The sequence below is a fragment of the Ranitomeya imitator genome, chromosome 7, assembly GCF_032444005.1.
Source record: "Ranitomeya imitator isolate aRanImi1 chromosome 7, aRanImi1.pri, whole genome shotgun sequence".
In the NCBI taxonomy this organism is placed as follows: Eukaryota; Metazoa; Chordata; class Amphibia; order Anura; family Dendrobatidae; genus Ranitomeya; species Ranitomeya imitator.
In genome coordinates, this window is record NC_091288.1 from 16,808,124 (window position 1) to 16,829,121 (window position 20,998).

At 45.0% G+C, this 20,998-nt stretch overlaps 1 protein-coding gene across 1 annotated transcript in view; it reads left to right on the forward strand.

The window, feature by feature from the left end:
* Positions 1–20,444, forward strand: part of LOC138644451 (unconventional myosin-X-like) — an 84,886-nt gene extending 64,442 nt beyond the window's left edge. Inside the window, exons 25-41 of the mRNA XM_069732837.1 lie at positions 70–858; positions 1,148–1,271; positions 1,450–1,696; positions 1,774–1,869; positions 3,607–3,700; positions 3,855–3,910; positions 6,777–6,919; positions 8,608–8,802; positions 8,881–9,038; positions 10,049–10,172; positions 10,748–11,045; positions 11,429–11,636; positions 12,252–12,388; positions 15,255–15,381; positions 16,044–16,496; positions 17,482–17,673; positions 18,842–20,444. Coding sequence (XP_069588938.1) covers positions 70–858; positions 1,148–1,271; positions 1,450–1,696; positions 1,774–1,869; positions 3,607–3,700; positions 3,855–3,910; positions 6,777–6,919; positions 8,608–8,802; positions 8,881–9,038; positions 10,049–10,172; positions 10,748–11,045; positions 11,429–11,636; positions 12,252–12,388; positions 15,255–15,381; positions 16,044–16,496; positions 17,482–17,673; positions 18,842–18,955 — 3,555 coding nt within the window. The 3' untranslated portion in view covers positions 18,956–20,444. The remainder of the gene's footprint in view (positions 1–69; positions 859–1,147; positions 1,272–1,449; positions 1,697–1,773; positions 1,870–3,606; positions 3,701–3,854; positions 3,911–6,776; positions 6,920–8,607; positions 8,803–8,880; positions 9,039–10,048; positions 10,173–10,747; positions 11,046–11,428; positions 11,637–12,251; positions 12,389–15,254; positions 15,382–16,043; positions 16,497–17,481; positions 17,674–18,841) is intronic.
* The last annotated feature ends 554 nt before the right edge of the window (positions 20,445–20,998 follow it).

The window sequence follows — 20,998 nt, forward strand, 5'->3', positions numbered from 1 at the left end:
AAACCGAAAGGATGGGTGTCTCCATTTCTCCAAATTCTATGTTTTAACTTTTATTACTATATTTTCTAGGAAGAACAGGAAAAAGCTCGAAACCTGGAGAACCTTCTCCTCCAAGAGGAAGAGAAACGACAGATGGACGAGATCTTGAGACTGGAAAAAGAGATAGAGAAATTGCATCAGCAACAGAAGATAGACGGAGTGTCAATCACTTGCACGAATACCCGTAACGAGTTGACGCGACAGCGGGAGGAGCAGATCCATAAGCTTGAGAAGGAAGCCTCTCGGGTGGCTCAAGAGTTCTTGGAGCTGTTGGATTTTGGGAACTTGGATGAGAGCGCCAACAGCTTAGAGAATGGCGTTGAAGGAAACTTGAACGTGAGAGGCAGTTTGGTGGCCCCTTTGGCTGAGGAGGAGGTTGATGAAGGATTTCATGCAGATGATGAGATGTTACCACCTCCACCTCCGATGTTATTGGAAGAAGATGACTACTTGCTTAGGACAAGCGAGAGCTTTTCGGAAAATGGAACGTACACGCAAATTCCTGGCAACTCCACGGATTCCCAGGTGTCTCCTCTAGAGCCACAGTCTGCTCAAGATGTGTATAGCGCCCTCTCTGACAAATCTGAGAGCATCTATCAGTGTCTGTCAGATATCCAAAGTAACAGCGAAGAGGCCCAGGAGCCCATCTACAGCTACCCTCCAGATGTGGAGTCAGACTATGACCATGAAGAGTTTGACGAAGGTCCACCGGGTTCTACTGATGCCAGGAACTCAAGTGACGGTCACTTAACCGATGACGAGATTCTTCGGATCTCCAAACCCGGCAGTTACGGATCCCAGTGTGGAAGTCTGGACTCGGTGAGTAGCCCCATTGGCTCATTGTCTGGTCTTGCTCTTCGGAGAACATGCCCACATGGTGTCACGTCTCGGGTCGGTATGTGCACAGTTCCTGTTTTTCTCTTGCATGGACTTGCGATATTGACTTTTCTGAGCTCATCTGTATTTTAGTGGCCACAGAAAAGCTTTTTATTGTTACTTTTAGTGTTTTGCTTCAGCTTTGCAGGAAGTGTTTGTGCTGAGATTACAGAATAGCGATGAAAAGCTCCCAGTGTGGACGACTGAGGTTTATTCAATATTTTTCTTGTAGTTCTTGGACAGTGATGAAGAGGCAGACAGCCATATTGACACCGATGAAGAACTGATGACTTCACGTGTCACGCTGTTTAATGGAGGCGGCCCCCCCTATTTCCACAGTTACTTGTATATGAAAGGTAATGGATTTAATCAATTAAATTCATACATTTCCTTCTTTACTAGAAGCTTTCCTCCGATAAGCTGAACATGGGGTGCCTTGCTGTCCCTCACCCCCAAGGGATCTAGTTTTAAGTTTTCCGGCAGGATCAGAGAAGCATTGTACCGCTCTCCTTCATATTGATCTTGTCCTTCCAGCTGGCGGCCTCATGAACATGTGGAGACGTCGGTGGTGCGTCCTAAAAGACGAAACCTTCATGTGGTTTCGGACTAAACAGGAGGCTTTGAAATCCGGCTGGCTCTATAAGAAGGGAGGTGGGATGTCGACATTGTCCCGGCGCAACTGGAAACGACGCTGGTTCGTGCTGAGAGAGTCAAAGCTGATGTACTTTGAGAATGACAGCGAGGAACGACTAAGGGGCACCATCGACGTCCGCAACGCTAAGTAGGTCCCCGGATGGCTGGAGGATCGGTCGCGTATTACATCCTGTATGTGTCTGACTCCTGTCTGCTGTGATTCAGAGCCATCATTGATATTCATGAGAAGGAGAACGCGCTGGATATAGTCACCGAGGAGCGAACCTATCACATCGTGGCCGAGACGCCTGAAGACGCCAGGTAAGGGTTACATTATAACTTATGCAAGTTTTGGGGCTGATGCACCAAGAATGGTGTTTTGCACTCTTTATTAAGAGTCTGCTGGGATAAAATGTGCCAAAATTGTTAAAAAGCGTGCACCACTCAGATGGTGTGCATCTGCCTCCGAAGAGTACTCCTGGTGTTCACTGGGCTACATTTCTGGTGTAACTTGCGCCACTTTCCTAACTTCTCATACTTTTGTGGCATAACTGATAATGAATTTGTTGGGACGCATTAGGCCGAGCAAATCCAACTCTTCAAAAAGTTAAGAGTTTGGAAAGAGACACCAAAAGTAGCAAAACTTCTGTGCACACTGAGGAATCGGCCAGTGAACGTTTCAATTCGTCACCAATTTCAAGATGTTTGTTGGCAGTCAATAAGCAGAAACCTTCTTTGGATTCACTCTTTGTACAAATGCACATTGGCTACAAATGTATCCAGCCGACTCCAGATTGAAACCTATTTACCTACATTGATACTTTGTAGCAAACCATCAGGACATGAGGAGTCTTGTGTTTGTGATGCCTACCTATTTACTGATAATAATATATTATAATAAATAATAATTATTATTTTATTATTATATTAATAATAATAATAATCTTTATTTTTATATAGCGCTAACATATTCCGCAGCGCTTTACATTTTTTCACACATTCTCATCACTGTCCCCGATGGGGCTCACAATCTAAATTCCCTATCAGTATGTCTTTGGAATGTGGGAGGAAACCGGAGTGCCCGGAGGAAACCCACGCAAACACGGAGAGAACATACAAACTCTTTGCAGATGTTGTCCTTGGTGGGATTCGAACCCAGGACTCCAGCGCTGCAAGGCTGCAGTGCTAACCACTGAGCCACCGTGCCGCCCTTATTGCAATCTATTTGATCATTAAGGCTATGTGCACACGTCAGGATTTCTTGCAGAAAATTCCTGAAGAAAACCGGACATTTTCTGCAAGAAAACCGCATGCCTTTTTTAGCGTTTTTTTTGCATTTTTTTTCCAGAGCTTCCCCATGCATTAAATAGCGGGAAAAATGCAAAAAAAAAAAGCAAAATTCGGCTACGTTCACATTTGCGTTGTTGGGCGCAGCGTCGGCGACGCAACCAACAACGCATGTACACAATGCAGCGTTTTGCGACGCATGCGTTGTCATAAGATCGTACAGAGCAGGAATTTCGGCACAGGGAAAATGCTACAAGTAGCGTCCTCTGCGCCCTGTCTGTGCGTCAATATGACGCATGCGTCGTAAAACGCAATACAACGCATACCGGCGGATGTCCATGCACCCCCATGTTTAAGATAGGGGCGCATGACGCATGATGCGTCGACGAAGCTGTGCCCAACACTGCAAATGTGAACGTTTCCTTAATGAACATGCTGCGTTTTTTACCGCGATGCGTTTTTTTTGCGGAAAAAAACGCATCGTGTGCACAAAAATTGCACACTGCATTCTAAATGATAGTATGCATATGTATGCGTTTTTTATCGCGTTTTTATAGTGTGCACATAGCCTTATAGCTGATATTTACTGACTGCAAGCAGCGGTCTAAGATGGTGAGAAAGTTGGGCACAAAGCACCTTAGTACGTTGCAGAACGCTTCCTATACATCGGGTGATTTGGGACCACTCGTGTGGCGACTTATTGCCCCCCCCAGCAGTATTGTGGGCCGCGAGGACTGACCCAGAACCGTATCCTCCTCTCACCTCTTGCAGCGGCTGGTTCAATGTCCTGAGCAGAGTTCACAGCGCGACCTCCCAGCAGCTGCGAGATATGAGGGATGAGCAAGCCAACCCCAAGAATGCTGTGGTAAGTGTCCGTGTGAGTCACGCCATGTTCACAGGCGTCTCGATTCCTTCAAGTCTCCTGCAGAGAGGACCGCGTTGCCCCATGAACCCGACCGTGGTCAGACATTGTCCCGCTCCATCCTGAGACCAGTCTTTCTTCTTTCTGTCTCCGGCAGGGAACCCTGGATGTCGGCCTTATTGATTCTGTCTGCGCTTCTGACTGTCCTGATCGGTAATCGCTTATTTTCCAATAAAAATTGTGAAAGTTGGAAAATCTATTACCCTTGTAGAAAAAAAAAAAACAGGCAATGATTTGTGTATAATTTAGTACATTTGTTCAGGGTTAGAAAAAAAAAAGTTGCTTTCTTCCGGAAACGGCGTCAATGGGTTGTCTGTTATTGCAGCTCCTCTCCATTGATGTAAATGAGGATAATATGCAATACCACATGCAGCCTGTGAAGAGGTGTGGTGCTATTTCTGGAAGGAAGTGGCTGGAGGCTATTGGGGCACTCTATGATTTATGAAATAGACCTATATACATAGGTAAAGAATGTAGGGGAACCCCTTTAAAGAGAACTTGCCGCTTGCTTTAAATATATATATATATTTAACCTGGTGTAAATGCCGCTGTTCTCCTGAATCTAGGGCTGTCTTTCTTTTGTTCCTGCGCCTCTCAGTTCCTGAGGTACAGCCCCTTGTTCCCTGTATTTAAATCAAGTCTGATTAGCAAAGTGGGTGTGGTCCTCCCGAGGATTCCAACAGAGAAAAGCTTAAACCACGCCCACTTGTTACAAACACTAGATTTATGTACAAATAAGAGGAGGTGGCCATATCTCCAGAATGGAGAGATACAGGAACAAAAGAAAAACCACGCCGGATCAGGAGAAGAGCAGTGTTAACAACTGGTAAAAAAATATATATATATATATATATATATTTATGGCAAATGACAGGTCCCCTTTAAGACTATATGTAGTTCTAAATGTTGTGATTTGCAACTATTGTGGTATAAAAGAGCTCAGGCGACAATTATCAGATGGTATTGCGTTTGAATTGTGATTTGGTACAACAACGTTTATACCAAAGTAACCCTAGAACACATCATGTAATTCTATTGGAGGCCACTAGAGGGCGCTCACTGCATATGGATTTATTGAGTTGTAGTGGTGGCTTTTTAAATTCTGATAGTGAGCTCACCCTAGTAGTGGCAGAATGAATTCTGATAGTGAGCTCCCTCTAGTGGTGGCTGTATGAATTCTGATAGTGAGCTCCCTCTAGTAGTGGCTGTATGAATTCTGATAGTGAGTTCCCTCTAGTGGTGGCTGTATGAATTCTGATAGTGAGCTCCCTCTAGTGGTGGCTGTATGAATTCTGATAGTGAGCTCCCTCTAGTGGTGGCTGTATGAATTCTGATAGTGAGCTCCCTCTAGTGGTGGCTGCATGAATTCTGATGGTGAGCTCCCTCTAGTGGTGGCTGTATGAATTCTGATGGTGAACTCCCTCAAGTGGTGGCTGTATGAATTCTGATGGTGAACTCCCTCAAGTGGTGGCTGTATGAATTCTGATGGTGAGCTCCCTCTAGTGGTGGCTGTATGAATTCTGATGGTGAGCTCCCTCTAGTGGTGGCTGTATGAATTCTGCTAGTGAGCTCCCTCTAGTGGTGACTGTATGAATTCTGATGGTGATCTCCCTCTAGTGGTGGCTGTATGAATTCTGATGGTGAGCTCCCTCAAGTGGTGGCTGTATGAATTCTGATAGTGAGCTCCCTCAAGTGGTGGCTGTATGAATGCTGATGGTGAGCTCCCTCAAGTGGTGGCTGTATGAATTCTGATAGTGAGTTCCCTCTAGTGGTGGCTGTATGAATTCTGATAGTGAGCTCCCTCTAGTGGTGGCTGTATGAATTCTGATAGTGAGCTCCCTCTAGTGGTGGCTGTATGAATTCTGATAGTGAGCTCCCTCTAGTGGTGGCTGCATGAATTCTGATACTGAGCTCCCTCTAGTGGTGGCTAGGGTTGAGCGACCTTTACTTTTATAGGATCGGGTCGGGTTTCACGAAACCCGACTTTTTCAAAAGTTGGGTCGAGTGAAATCGGCCGATCCTATAAAAAAGTCGGGGTCGGCCGAAACTCGAAACCCAATGCAGTGCATTGGGTTTCCAATGGTTCCCAGGGTCTGAAGGAGAGGAAACTCTCCTTCAGGCCCTGCGATCCATATTTAAGTGTAAAATAAAGAATAAAAATAAAAAATATAGCAGTACTTACCCTCTGATGCGCCCTGGTACTAACCGGGAACCTTCCTTCCTTCGAATCAGCGCTTTCAGGACCTTGCGGTGACGCAAGGTCCTGAAAGCGCTGATTCGAAGGAAGGAAGGTTCCCGGTTAGTACCAGGGCGCGTCAGAGGGTAAGTACAGCTATATTTTTTATTTTTATTCTTTATTTTACACTTAAATCTGAATTCCGATACCAATTCCCGATATCTTAAACATATCGGGAATCGGTATCGGAATTCCGATTCCAGATTCAGAAGATCGCCGACTTCATGGCCGACCCCACACAGGGGTCGGGTCGGGTTTCATGAAACCCGACTTTGCCAAAAGTCGGCGACTTCTGAAAGTGGCCGACCCGTTTCGCTCAACCCTAGTGGTGGCTGTATGAATTCTGATAGTGAGCTCCCTCTAGTGGTGGCTGTATGAATTCTGATAGTGAGCTCCCTCTAGTGGTGGCTGTATGAATTCTGATAGTGAGCTCCCTCTAGTGGTGGCTGTATGAATTCTGATGGTGAACTCCCTCTAGTGGTGGCTGTATGAATTCTGATGGTGAACTCCCTCTAGTGGTGGCTGTATGAATTCTGATGGTGAACTCCCTCTAGTGGTGGCTGTATGAATTCTGATAGTGAGCTCCCTCTAGTGGTGGCTGTATGAATTCTGATAGTGAGCTCCCTCTAGTGGTGACTGCTGTTATCCAGAATTTTATCATTTAACTCAATGGTTGTGACCCCGACCTTACTAAGTAGTAATGTGTGAACCGATGCATGTAGCTGGGAAATGCTCCCATTGAAAATCCTGTGATCTCATTCATCTCTATCTCTTTTTTTACAGACCGAATTCCTTTGTGATAATCACTGCAAACCGGGTGATTCACTGTAACACGGATATTCCGGAGGAGATGCATCACTGGATCTCTCTGCTCCAGAAGCCGCGCGGAGAAGCCAAGGTGGACGGACAGGAGTTTCTGGTGAGAGGTAAATGAATCGGAAACATGGACGGCAATTGGTGGCTGCAAAAGAATGTTTTAAGGAATTGTTGCTAATAATAACAGAATATTCTTGCCTGTGGGCAGTTTTGGGGCCGATGGCCCTATGAATACTCTTCCTGCACTTCTGCTTGGTCCTAAGCATTTTAGCGAACATTCAGATCTCTTCTTTCATTTATTTACCCATGGAGCAAAAATAAAAGTTGGCTTGTAACTGACTGCACTAACCTACTAAATCACAGTGGCAAGAAGTGTTGTCATGGGAGCACAGGTTGGGTATAGAAATGATGCTGTATATATTCTAACTGGTTGGTATGTGGCCCGTGACATTAACAACGCTGAGATCTCGGTATACAGTAGTAGGAAGTGTTGTCATGGGGACACAGAAAGAGAATACACATATTTATACTATGAGTTCCAATCATTTACTGTGTGGGCCCGGCACTATATGACGGCACTCTGAACACAGCGACTACAAAGTGCCAGGAAGCATTGTCATAGGGAAACATTATTATACTTTTCTTGTAATACATTTTCTTTTGTGTTTTTTTTCAATTGTTTTGGTTTTGGGCTCGTGTCATTGTGACAACACTTATGTAGCAGAACAGTGGCAGGAAGTGTTATCATGGGGACACCGAAGTAGAATATACACCTGTATCTATATATATAATTGCCTAAGGGTTTTTCCGTCTGTCTCTGTCTGTCTGTCTGTCCTGGAAATCCCGCGTCTCTGATTGGTCGAGGCCGCGACCAATCAGAGACCGGCACAGCATCAACGTAGAAATTCCGCGTCTCTGGTCGAGGCCTGGCGGCCTCGACCAATCAATCAGCAACGGGCACAGCGACGATGATGTCATAATGGTTGCCATGGCGACGATGATGTCATAAAGGTTGCCTCGACCAATCAGCGACTGGCACAGTGTGCCGCAAATTCTGGAATCATCATTGTCCATATACTACGGGGACATGCATATTCTAGAATACCCGATGCGTTAGAATCGGGCCACAATCTAGTCTATATATATATAATTGTCTAAGGGTTTTTCCGTCTGTCTGTCTGTCTGTCTGTCTGTCTGTCTGTCTGTCTGTCTGTCTGTCTGTCTGTCTGTCCTGGAAATCCCGCGTCTCTGATTGGTCGAGGCCGCCAGGCCTCGACCAATCAGCAACGGGCACAGCGACGATGATGTCATAAAGGACGGGTGACGGGCACAGTATCGACGTAGATGTCATAATGGTTGCCATGGCGACGATGATGTCATAAAGGTTGCCTCGACCAATCAGCGACGGGCACAGTCTGCTGCGAATTCTGGAATCATCATTGTCCATATACTACGGGGACATGCATATTCTAGAATACCCGATGCGTTAGAATCGGGCCACAATCTAGTACTGTATATATTCCAACTGGACGGTATAAGGATGCGTCATCAAATGACCACTGCTAGAGCAGTGGAAAGAAGTGTTGTCATGGGGACAGAGAAGAATATACAAATGTATACTGTATATATTCCGATTATTTCCTGTGTGGCCCCTGCTAGAATGCCATTGCAGGAAGTGTTGTCATGGGGACAGAACATGGAGCTATACATTATAGAAAGCCTGGCTTGCTCTTTGATACTTGTGATATTTTGGCTGCACTTATGTAACATAACATTGCTTGTGTTCCCGCTCTGACAGGTTGGATCCATAAAGAAGTGCAGAACAGCAGCAAAATGGCGTCGCTCAAATTAAAGCGTCGCTGGTTTGTTCTGACCCGAAACGCTTTAGATTATTACAAGTCCTCTGAGCGGACGGCATCCAAACTGGGCACCCTGGTCCTCAACAGCCTGTGCTCCGTGGTGCAGCCGGATGAGAAGACCCACACGGAAACAGGTGCGGTGACCAGATGTCTGCAGGGGCGCCCCGCCACCGTCCTCCCTGTACTCATCAAATCAATACTTCTATCTGCAGGATATTGGAACATCGTCGTGTACGGGAGGAAACATTCCTACAGACTGTACACAAAGCTGCTCAATGAGGCCATGAGGTGGGCCAACGCCATCCAGGGGGTCATAGACAGCAAAGCCCCCATAGAGACCCCCACCCAGCAACTCATCCGGGACATCAAGGTGAGTGCGGGAGATCCAGTAATGACTTGATCAGCAGAACAGTGAGTGCAGCTCTGGAGTATAATACAGGATGTAACTCAGGATCAGTAATGTAATGTATGTACACAGTGACTGCACCAGCAGAATAGTGAGTGCTGCTCTGGAGTATAATACAGGATGTAACTCAGGATCAGTAATGTAATGTATGTACACAGTGACTGCACCAGCAGAATAGTGAGTGCTGCTCTGGGGTATAATACAGGATGTAACTCAGGATCAGTAATGTAATGTATGTACACAGTGACTGCACCAGCAGAATAGTGAGTGCTGCTCTGGGGTATAATACAGGATGTAACTCAGGATCAGTAATGTATGTACACAGTGACTGCACCAGCAGAATAGTGAGTGCTGCTCCGGAGTATAATACAGGATGTAACTCAGGATCAGTAATGTATGTACACAGTGACTGCACCAGCAGAATAGTGAGTGCTGCTCCGGAGTATAATACAGGATGTAACTCAGGATCAGTAATGTATGTACACAGTGACTGCTCCAGCAGAATAGTGAGTGCAGCTCTGGGGTATAATACAGGATGTAACTCAGGATCAGTAATGTAATGTATGTACACAGTGACTGCACCAGCAGAATAGTGAGTGCAGCTCTGGAGTATAATACAGGATGTAACTCAGGATCAGTAATGTAATTTATGTACACAGTGACTGCACCAGCAGAATAGTGAGTGCAGCTCTGGGGTATAATACAGGATGTAACTCAGGATCAGTAATGTAATGTATGTACACAGTGACTGCACCAGCAGAATAGTGAGTGCTGCTCCGGAGTATAATACGGGATGCTTCGCTGGTGTCTTGTTTTTTTTTTGTTTTTTTTTTTATTGTTGGATGATCTCTTTTTAATCCTTTATTCAGTGATAATCTTACAATCCTCCTTCTGTGATTATTGTTATACTGCCACCCAGTGGTGATATTTAGGTACTGCGTATGTCATGGTAATTGCGCTTCCCTCTCTATCAGGAGAACAGCCTGAACGGTGAAGCTGTTGAACAGACTTACAGAAGGAACCCGATATTGCGATACACTCAGCATCCCTTGCACTCGCCACTTCTGCCGCTGCCTTACGGGGACGTCAACCTGAACTGTAAGTATTGTCCGTCCTCCGCACATTAGGGAGACGCAGCAGACGAGGCGATGAGCCGTCCTCTCTACTATACAGCAGATCACCGGCTTCCCTAACAAATATGACTTCATGGAGGCTCAAAGGGAAACTTTAAGCCTTCACTGTTAATGGGGCCTATAGGAGGCTGTGTGTGACATGCGCTCTGCGAGTATTTGGCAAGAAAATACTAATGAGCACAGAGTGAAGAGATTATTATTATTATTATTAGCCCTCTGTTATTCCTCCTGGAAATTCTTAACTTTACCAGTGGGTGTTACCTTTCACCTTAGGCCTGGTCTCTCCACAGTCTGGGGGTCTCATCGTAGCTGATACACCTTTCTGACAAGGAATTGGTGACCCCCATTTGGAAACTTAGATCTGCATATCCAGGAGCAATAACACAGGGAAGGCCCAATAGAATTGTAAGAAGAGGCGCTCTATAGCGCCACCCTTGTCTGTGGGTTTCATCTGGTATTGCAGCTCAGCCCCATTGACAGTAAGGCCCCCCAGTCCGCTGCCCACCGTAGGTTCAGAGTGTTGTCCTCACTTTCTTACAGTGCAGAAGGAGAAGGGTTACACCACGCTGCAGGACGAGGCCGTGAGGGTCTTCAACTCCCTCCAGGAGATCGAGACCGTCCCTGACCCGGTGCCCATCATCCAGGGCGTCCTGCAGACCTGCCAGGACCTGAAACCCCTACGGGATGAGGTTTACTGTCAGCTGATCAAACAGACCAATCACGTCCCACAGCCGAGCAGCCCGGGCAACCTGCGCCACTGGCAGCTGCTCTCCAGCATGAGCTGCACGTTCCTGCCCGGCCGAGACATCCTGCGCTACCTGAAATTCCACCTTAAGAGGTAAAGCTGCAGCGTTCTTGTGCATTATACCTGCGCTATATGGAGAAAGCATGTGCCCCCCCCCCAGGAGCTCTCCTGACCTCCTGATCCACCTCCATAGACCTTAGTATGGAGCGATGACGGCCCCCGCTCTCCTGGGAAGGAGTCCTACACCATTATGGGGACGTCTGTGACGCTCGGCATTGTGCTTGGTGATGTACGGCTGCATGGCCAGCGCTGGATGTGTTAAAATGTGAGAACTGCAGGGAAGGAAAACTGGAATGCAATGATGAATGAAGCCATCCTTTTCTTCATGTAGTGTCTGTGTTTTACTTTTGCTTAGTGGACATAGATGGAGTTTGTGTTTCCTTGTCGGACCCTTCTGAGCCGCTGTCCTCTTGCAGGGTGCGGGACAGCTTTACTGGCTCGGAGGTTGAACAGTTCGCTCATTTCATTGCTGATGCTCTGAAGAAAACTAAATGTAGAGAGCTGGTCCCGTCACAAGAGGAGATCTCTGCGCTGCTGTCACGCAGCAACATGAACACAACGGTCTTCTGTCATGGCGGCGGCTCCTGCCAGATCAGTATTAATTCTCACACCACGGCAGGAGAGGTAATGGTGGGGTGGAGGGACTGCTGCATTGTGTATAATGGGTGAATGAAATGCGGCCCACTTTATACAGATCATACAGCCACCACTAGAGGGAGCTCACTACATACAGATTATACAGCCACCACTAGAGGGAGCTCACTACATAAAGATTTATACAGCCACCACTAGAGGGAGCTCACTACATACAGATTTATACAGCCACCACTAGAGGGAGCTCACTACATACAGATTTCTACAGCCACCACTAGAGGGAGCTCACTACATACAGATTTCTACAGCCACCACTAGAGGGAGCTCACTACATACAGATTTATACAGCCACCACTAGAGGGAGCTCACTACATACAGATTTCTACAGCCACCACTAGAGGGAGCTCACTACATACAGATTTCTACAGCCACCACTAGGGGGAGATCACTACATACAGATTTATACAGTCACCACTAGAAGGAGCTCACTACATACAGATTTATACATCCACCACTAGGGGGAGCTCACTACATACAGATTTATACACCTGCCATTAGAGGAGCAGATTTAATTAATTTCCATGTTAATTCCATCTTTGTCCCTTTAAACCTAAGTGATGACTGTGGGGATTTATATTATTGCAGGTGGTGGAAAAATTAATCCGTGGCCTGTCTATGGATGATAGCCGTAACATGTTCGCCCTTTTTGAACGTAACAAACAAACTGACCGGGCGGTGGAGAGTCGGGTTATTGTCGCAGACGTGCTTGCAAAGTTTGAGAGGTTAGATTTTTTTTTACAATTTTTTTTTTTGAGTATCTGCTCTGGAGTATAATACAGGATGTAACTCAGGACTAGGGTTGAGCGAAACGGGTCGAAAATATTCAAAAGTCGCCGACTTTTGGCAAGGTCGGGTTTCATGAAACCCGACCCGACCCCTGTGTGGGGTCGGCCATAAAGTCGGCGATCTTTTGAATCTAGAATCGGAATTCCGATACCGATTCCCGATATGTTTAAGATATCGGGAATTGGTATCGGAATTCAGATTTAAGTGTAAAATAAAGAATTAAAATAAAAAATATCGCAATACTTACCCTCTGACGCGCCCTGGTACTAACCGGGAACCTTCCTTCCTTAGAATCAGCCTTCCAGGACCTTGCGGTGACGTCGCGGCTTGTGATTGGCCGCGCATGTGACCGCTCGCGCGACCAATCACAAGCCGCGACGTCACCGCGAAGTCACCGAAGGTCCTGGAAGGGCTGATTCTTAGGAAGGAAGGCTGCCGGAAAGAAGCAGGGCGCGTCCGAGGGTGAGTACAGGTCCTTCTCAAAAAATTAGCATATAGTGTTAAATTTCATTATTTACCATAATGTAATGATTACAATTAAACTTTCATATATTATAGATTCATTATCCACCAACTGAAATTTGTCAGGTCTTTTATTGTTTTAATACTGATGATTTTGGCATACAACTCCTGATAACCCAAAAAACCTGTCTCAATAAATTAGCATATTTCACCCATCCAATCAAATAAAAGTGTTTTTTAATAACAAACAAAAAAAACAACAAATAATAATGTTCAGTTATGCACTCAATACTTGGTCGGGAATCCTTTGGCAGAAATGACTGCTTCAATGCGGCGTGGCATGGAGGCAATCAGCCTGTGACACTGCTGAGATGTTATGGAGGCCCAGGATGCTTCAATAGCGGCCTTAAGCTCATCCAGAGTGTTGGGTCTTGCGTCTCTCAACTTTCTCTTCACAATATCCCACAGATTCTCTATGGGGTTCAGGTCAGGAGAGTTGGCAGGCCAATTGAGCACAGTAATACCATGGTCAGTAAACCATTTACCAGTGGTTTTGGCACTGTGAGCAGGTGCCAGGTCGTGCTGAAAAATGAAATCTTCATCTCCATAAAGCATTTCAGCCGATGGAAGCATGAAGTGCTCCAAAATCTCCTGATAGCTAGCTGCATTGACCCTGCCCTTGATGAAACACAGTGGACCAACACCAGCAGCTGACATGGCACCCCACACCATCACTGACTGTGGGTACTTGACACTGGACTTCAGGCATTTTGGCATTTCCTTCTCCCCAGTCTTCCTCCAGACTCTGGCACCTTGATTTCCGAATGACATGCAAAATTTGCTTTCATCAGAAAAAAGTACTTGGGACCACTTAGCAACAGTCCAGTGCTGCTTCTCTGTAGCCCAGGTCAGGCGCCTCTGCCGCTGTTTATGGTTCAAAAGTGGCTTTACCTGGGGAATGCGGCACCTGTAGCCCATTTCCTGCACACGCCTGTGCACGGTGGCTCTGGATGTTTCCACACCAGACTCAGTCCACTGCTTCCTCAGGTTCCCCAAGGTCTGGAATCGGTCCTTCTCCACAATCTTCCTCAGGGTCCGGTCTCCTCTTCTCGTTGTACAGCGTTTTCTGCCACATTGTTTCCTTCCAACAGACTTACCATTGAGGTGCCTTGATACAGCACTCTGGGAACAACCTATTTGTTGAGAAATTTCTTTCTGGGTCTTACCCTCTTGCTTGAGGGTGTCAATGATGGCCTTCTTGACATCTGTCAGGTCGCTAGTCTTACCCATGATGGGGGTTTTGAGTAATGAACCAGGCAGGGAGTTTATAAAAGCCTCAGGTATATTTTGCATGTGTTTAGAGTTAATTAGTTGATTCAGAAGATTAGGGTAATAGGTCATTTAGAGAACCTTTTCTTGATATGGTAATTTGAGACAGGTTTTTTGGGTTATCAGGAGTTGTATGCCAAAATCATCAGTATTAAAACAATAAAAGACCTGACAAATTTCAGTTGGTGGATAATGAATCTATAATATATGAAAGTTTAATTGTAATCATTACATTATGGTAAATAATGAAATTTAACACTATATGCTAATTTTTTGAGAAGGACCTGTATATACCTAATAGGAATATACTCACCCTCGGACGCGCCCTGCTTCTTTCCGGCAGCCTTCCTTCCTAAGAATCAGCCCTTCCAGGACCTTCGGTGACATCGCGGCTTGTGATTGGTCGCGCGAGCGGTCACATGGGCGGCCGCGCGGCCAATCACAAGCTGCGACGTCACCGCAAGGTCCTGGAAGGCTGATTCTAAGGAAGGAAGGTTCCTGGTTAGTACCAGGGCGCGTCAGAGGGTAAGTATTGCGATATTTTTTATTTTAATTCTTTATTTTACACTAAAATATGGATCGCAGGGCCTGAAGGAGAGTTTCCGCTCCTTCAGACCCTGGGAACCATGGAAACCCAATGCACTGCATTGGGTTTCAGGTTTCGGCCGACCCCGACCCCGACTTTTTTATAGGATCGGCCGATTTCACTCGACCCGACTTTTGAAAAAGTCGGGTTTCGTGAAACCCGACCCGATCCTATAAAAGTAAAGGTCGCTCAACCCTACTCAGGATCAGTAATGTAATGTATGTACACAGTGACTGCACCAGCAGAATAGTGAGTGCAGCTCTGGAGTATAATACAGGATGTAACTCAGGATCAGTAATGTATGTACACAGTGATTGCACCAGCAGAATAGTGAGTGCAGCTCTGGGGTATAATACAAATGATAACCCACATGCCCTGTTATTGTGTATTCACTTGCTGTTCTTTGCTGCCTTCTCTCTTCTCAGACTCGCCAGCACAGAGGAGGAGGAGGAGAATTCGGGGCAGTGGACTTTGTATTTCAAACTCTACTGCTTCCTGGATGTGCAGAGCGTTCCTAAGGAGGGTGTTGAATTTGCCTTCATGTTTGAGCAGGTCGGTCTTATTTAATAGATAATTTAAGCAATAAAACGCTGTGGAGCATTTCATCTTGCTGAGAGATCTGTCGAATAGTGAAAAGATATTACCGAAATTTCCAGTTCTTATTCTCCAGATAGCAATATGTCAGTAAGAACAGATTTTACAACATTTGATGGTGTACTACAACCTCATCTATTATTATTTATGAAATCTGAAATGCTTTGAACCATCTAATTAAAGATCTAAACTGATCAAAAACTCAGTGTCTTTATAATTCATCTATTATGGGGGCAGATGCTCATCTTTCTGATACAGAGCTCCAAATCCCCTGCAAAGACGTAGAGTAAATGACCAAATCCCGTCTGTCTGCGTTCACCACTAGAGGGAGCTCACTGAAGACAGGTTTTGTGCTGAGTTTAGTGGGAGATGCTTTACAATGTGTGAGCTCCCCCTAGTGGAATGTTCTTTACGGACTGAAAGCAGAGGTTTAAAAGATTGTGAAACATTGAAACAAATGGGGAAAAAAACAAACTTTTTTCTATTTAATACTAATCCTGAACATAAATTCATAAGTCATGGTAGTCTGGGTCTATTCTCTAGCATAAAACAATGACAGACTATTCTATACCTATCCACATGCTGCTTCTCTGATATGACTTATGGTTACATTTTTTTAGGCTCATGAAAGTCTTACAAGCGGCCACTTCCCAGCCCCCGAAGACACATTACAGCACTTGGCTGCCTTAAGATTGCAATATCAACATGGAGACTTTGCCAAAGTTTCATGGTCACTGGAAACTGTTTATCCTGTTCAGCGGCTAAAAAATAAGATTCTTCAAGCCACCAAAACCAGCAGTGGCTCCTCCGGGCAGACCCTGGAGAGGAGGAGGACCAGCTTCCTGGAAGGGACCTTGAAACGTAGCTTCAAAGTGGGCTCCATGAAGAAGCAGAAGATGGAGGAAGAACAGATGATGGAGATGTGGGTAAAGGAGGAACTGTCAGCAGCTCGTACAAGTATAGCCGAGAAATGGAGCCGCCTCTATGGGATGTCCCAGCACCAAGCCATGCTCAATTACATGGCGATTGTCATTGAGTGGCCGGGGTACGGATCCACTCTCTTTGATGTTGAGGTAAGAGATCCCTACAGAAAACATAGAATATAACAACTATAATACTGCCCCCTATGTACGAGAATATAACTACTATAACACTGCTCCTATGTACAAGAATATAACTACTATAATACTGCACCTATGTACAAGAATATAACTACTATAATACTGCCCCTAAGTAAAAGAATATAACTACTATAATACTGCCCCTATGTACAAGAATATAACTACTGTAATACTGCTCCTATGTACAAGAATATAACTGCTATAATACTGCTCCTATATACAAGAATATAACTACTATAATACTGCCCCCTATGTACAAGAATATAACTACTATAATGCTGCCCCTATGTACAAGAATATAACTACTGTAATACTGCTCCTATGTACAAGAATATAACTACTATAATACTGTTCCTATGTACAAGAATATAACTGCTATAATACTGCTCCTATATACAAGAATATAACTACTATAATACTGCTCCTATGTACAAGAATAGAACTACTATAATACTGCCCCTATGTACAAGAATATAACTACTATTATACTGTCTCCTATGTACAAGAATATAACTACTATAATACTGCCTCCTATGTACAAGAATATAACTACTATAATACTGCTCCTATGTACAAGAATATAACTACTATAATACTGCCACTATGTACAAGAATATAACTACTATTATACTGCCTCCTATGTACAAGAATATAACTACTATAATACTGCCACTATGTACAAGAATATAACTACTATAATACTGCCCCTATGTACAAGAATATAACTACTATAATACTGCCCCTATGTACAAGAATATAACTACTATAATACTGCCTCTTATGTACAAGAATATAACTACTATTATACTGCTCCTATATACAAGAATATAATTACTATAATACTGCCCCTATGTACAAGAATATAACTACTATAATACTGCCCTATGTACAAGAATATAACTACTATAATACTGGCCCTTCTGTCCTTGTTTTTCAGTATAAAGAAGGAGGATTTCCTAATGATTTGTGGCTTGGGGTCAGTGCCGAAAATGTGTCGGTTTACAAACGAGGAGAACCAAAGCCGCTGGAGACGTTTCAGTATGAACACATCATTTTCTTCGGAGCTCCGCAGCCCAATACCTTCAAGATTACAGTAGACGACCGAGAAATGTTCTTTGAAACAACCCAGGTCAGAGTCATCATGGATACAAGCATTGTCCTTCGTGTCATGAAAGAAAGTTATTAGAAAAGTAAAGCAAAGTATGAATGCGTAGTATTGTGCTGGCGGTATAGATGAGTCACCATAGTATTGTGCTGGCGGTGTAGATGGGTCACCATAGTATAGTGCTGGCGGTGTAGATGGGTCACCATAGTATAGTGCTGGCGGTGTAGATGGGTCACCATAGTATTGTGCTGGCGGTATAGATGAGTCACCATAGTATTGTGCTGGCGGTATAGATGGGTCACCATAGTATTGTGCTGGCGGTATAGATGAGTTACCATAGTATTGTGCTGGCGGTATAGATGGGTCACCATAGTATAGTGCTAGCGGTATAGATGGGTCACCATAGTATTGTGCTGGCGGTATAGATGGGTCACCATAGTATTGTGCTGGCGGTATAGATGGGTCACCATAGTATTGTGCTGGCGGTATAGATGGGTCACCATAGTATTGTGCTGGCGGTATAGATGAGTTACCATAGTATTGTGCTGGCGGTATAGATGGGTCACCATAGTATAGTGCTAGCGGTATAGATGAGTTACCATAGTATTGTGCTGGCGGTATAGATGGGTCACCATAGTATTGTGCTGGCGGTATAGATGGGTCACCATAGTATTGTGCTGGCGGTATAGATGGGTCACCATAGTATTGTGCTGGCGGTATAGATGAGTTACCATAGTATTGTGCTGGCGGTATAGATGGGTCACCATAGTATAGTGCTAGCGGTATAGATGGGTCACCATAGTATTGTGCTGGCGGTATAGATGAGTCACCATAGTATTGTGCTGGCGGTATAGATGAGTCACCATAGTATTGTGCTGGCGGTATAGATGAGTCACCATAGTATTGTGCTGGCGGTATAGATGAGTCACCATAGTATTGTGCTAGCGGTATAGATGAGTCACCATAGTATTGTGCTGGCGGTATAGATGGGTCACCATAGTATAGTGCTGGCGGTATAGATGAGTCACCATAGTAGAGTAGTAGTACTTTTTGTTTCTTCTTTCTCTCTTTGCTCCTTCTGGGGACTTTGATAGAGAGGAAACTGTATGAGACTTGGCTTTTTGGTTTGCATTAGTCCCTAATCCATGCGCATAGTAAAACTCCGTCCTTGTCTTCTCCTTTATTCCTCCAGGTCGGAGAGATCACAAAGATCATGAGAGCCTATATCAACATGATCGTCAAGAAGCGCTGCAGCGTCAAGTCCGTAACTAGCCAAGACAGTCAATTCAACAGCTGGGCCAGGTGACCAAGAGGTGCGCCCCCTAGTGGTGGGGTTCTCGGACATCTCCCCCCATGATGGTCCGTTTGTATATGGAGACTTTTTAGTTGGTGTGACGTCATCTGCACAAAATACGGGAACAATACGAGCGGTTCTGATCAACGTCGTAAACTGGAAGATGACGACAAGGAGCCCGAACCCTCGGAAGAACCACTGAACTGAACTTTTTGTACTTTTGCCTCCAGACTGAGAATAAGATGATGATCCATCACGACCTCCTTGCACCTCACACTGGAGCTTTGGATCATCCAGGTCCAATTTTATTTCTGCAAAACTTAATGTGAAAAACAAATATTAGAAACATTCACTTTTTCTATAAATAAATCTGTCTTCCTGTTGAGGATTGTGCCGCCTCGGCCCCAGTTGAATCTTCTGAATCCTCAGGGATTTTCAAGATTTCCAGTGAGTGCATTTCTCATGGCCGGAGACGTTGATGGGGGGCCCGGGCCCTCTGGCTGTATTTATATTCCCCCATTGTGGATGATCCTGGTGGGATAGGGACCTTCCTCATGGTCCAATGTTGGGTCATATGTAACATTGGGTGGCAGGGGCACCCTCAGGTTAGACCCTCCTTCTCAGGAGGGCACATAATGTGCCTGCGACCCCCGTCCATCCTTGTATTATACTTTCTGGATTAATTGGGCTAGTCCATAGAATACTAATCCCATGGAATCAAACCCGGCATCTGTGATCTCCTGACAATCGGGCACAACAATCAGAGCTGCCACATCATCGCCAGGGTCCTGCGTCTTACAGAATGAACCCCTTTAAAGTAAAAAAGTCTTTTAATTGACCCTTAAGCTATTTCTAAAACTTATAAAAACATGGCTGCTTGCTTCCAAAAAAACAGTGCCACACCTGTCTGCAGGTTATCTCTGGTACTACAGGTATGAGCTGCAATACCAGACACAAATTATGCACCTTCCACTCTTGGGGAAAGAAAGCAGACATATTTTTCTAATTCTAGACAACCCCTTAACATTTATTCAAAAGGGGAAATGTTGTTTTTACTGTGTTAATCAGGACTGTAATATCAGAACAGTGGGAGTCTAAATTCTGGCACCCCCACCTCCGATAGGCTAACTGAATGAATAATGGTGCTCATTGACTTTCTATTGACAGCTTTCAGCATTGTGGTCCTAGAGGACCCCTTTAAGGCCGATGTTCCTGGCCCCCATAGATGGTGGCAGTGCCAATCCCAACTCCCATCACTGAGATGAATGCAGAGAACCAAACTGGGGGAAGTTTCTCTTAATGTTTTTTTATTTTGCTGCTTTGCGAGTGGAGGCCGTGGTGTTGTCTGTCCGACCTCCGTGGCCTCGGTGTTGGGCCGTGTTCCTGGGCTGCTGCAGGCGGTGGTGCCCGGGGCTGAATGTATCTAGCTGACGATAGATGGAGGAACTGACTGTTACCGCATTTACATTATATTGCTAATAAATTATTGAGTTTAAACACCTCTCCGGGTGTCTGTGTCGTCTGAGGATCGCCTGTACGGAACTTCTTTATCTCTACAAAGTGGAGCCACCCTCAGGTTAGTAAAACAAGGTGTCGAGAAAGGGCCTTTCACCGACCCAAGGACATGGCTTTTGCATGTGAAATCACACTGACTTTTTCTTTTTGACATTTTGTTCCCCACGTGACATTAATGCCAGACTCGTACAAGTTCAACCAAAACACCTGTACCCGGGCCTCCCATGGATAGACAGATCAGACTTGAATGTGCTCTAATACTAATTCCTGAATATGTCACCCTCAAAAGACATAATGTTCTGAATCCAGCCACTCATCTGCCTGTGGATTCAGAAAAGGGGGAATTGGTGACAGCATTGGCAGGTGGGAAAGAGAACATGACATGACGTTGACATGACGCACGAACATGACTGCATAGGAACTGATGAGTCAGGAGACAGTGGGTTTTACATATGTTCGTGGGAAGGAAAAAAAACCTGTCCCTAATGCATATTTTGAGGGTTTTTTATTTTTGTAGATGGCTTCAGATACCACCAGAAT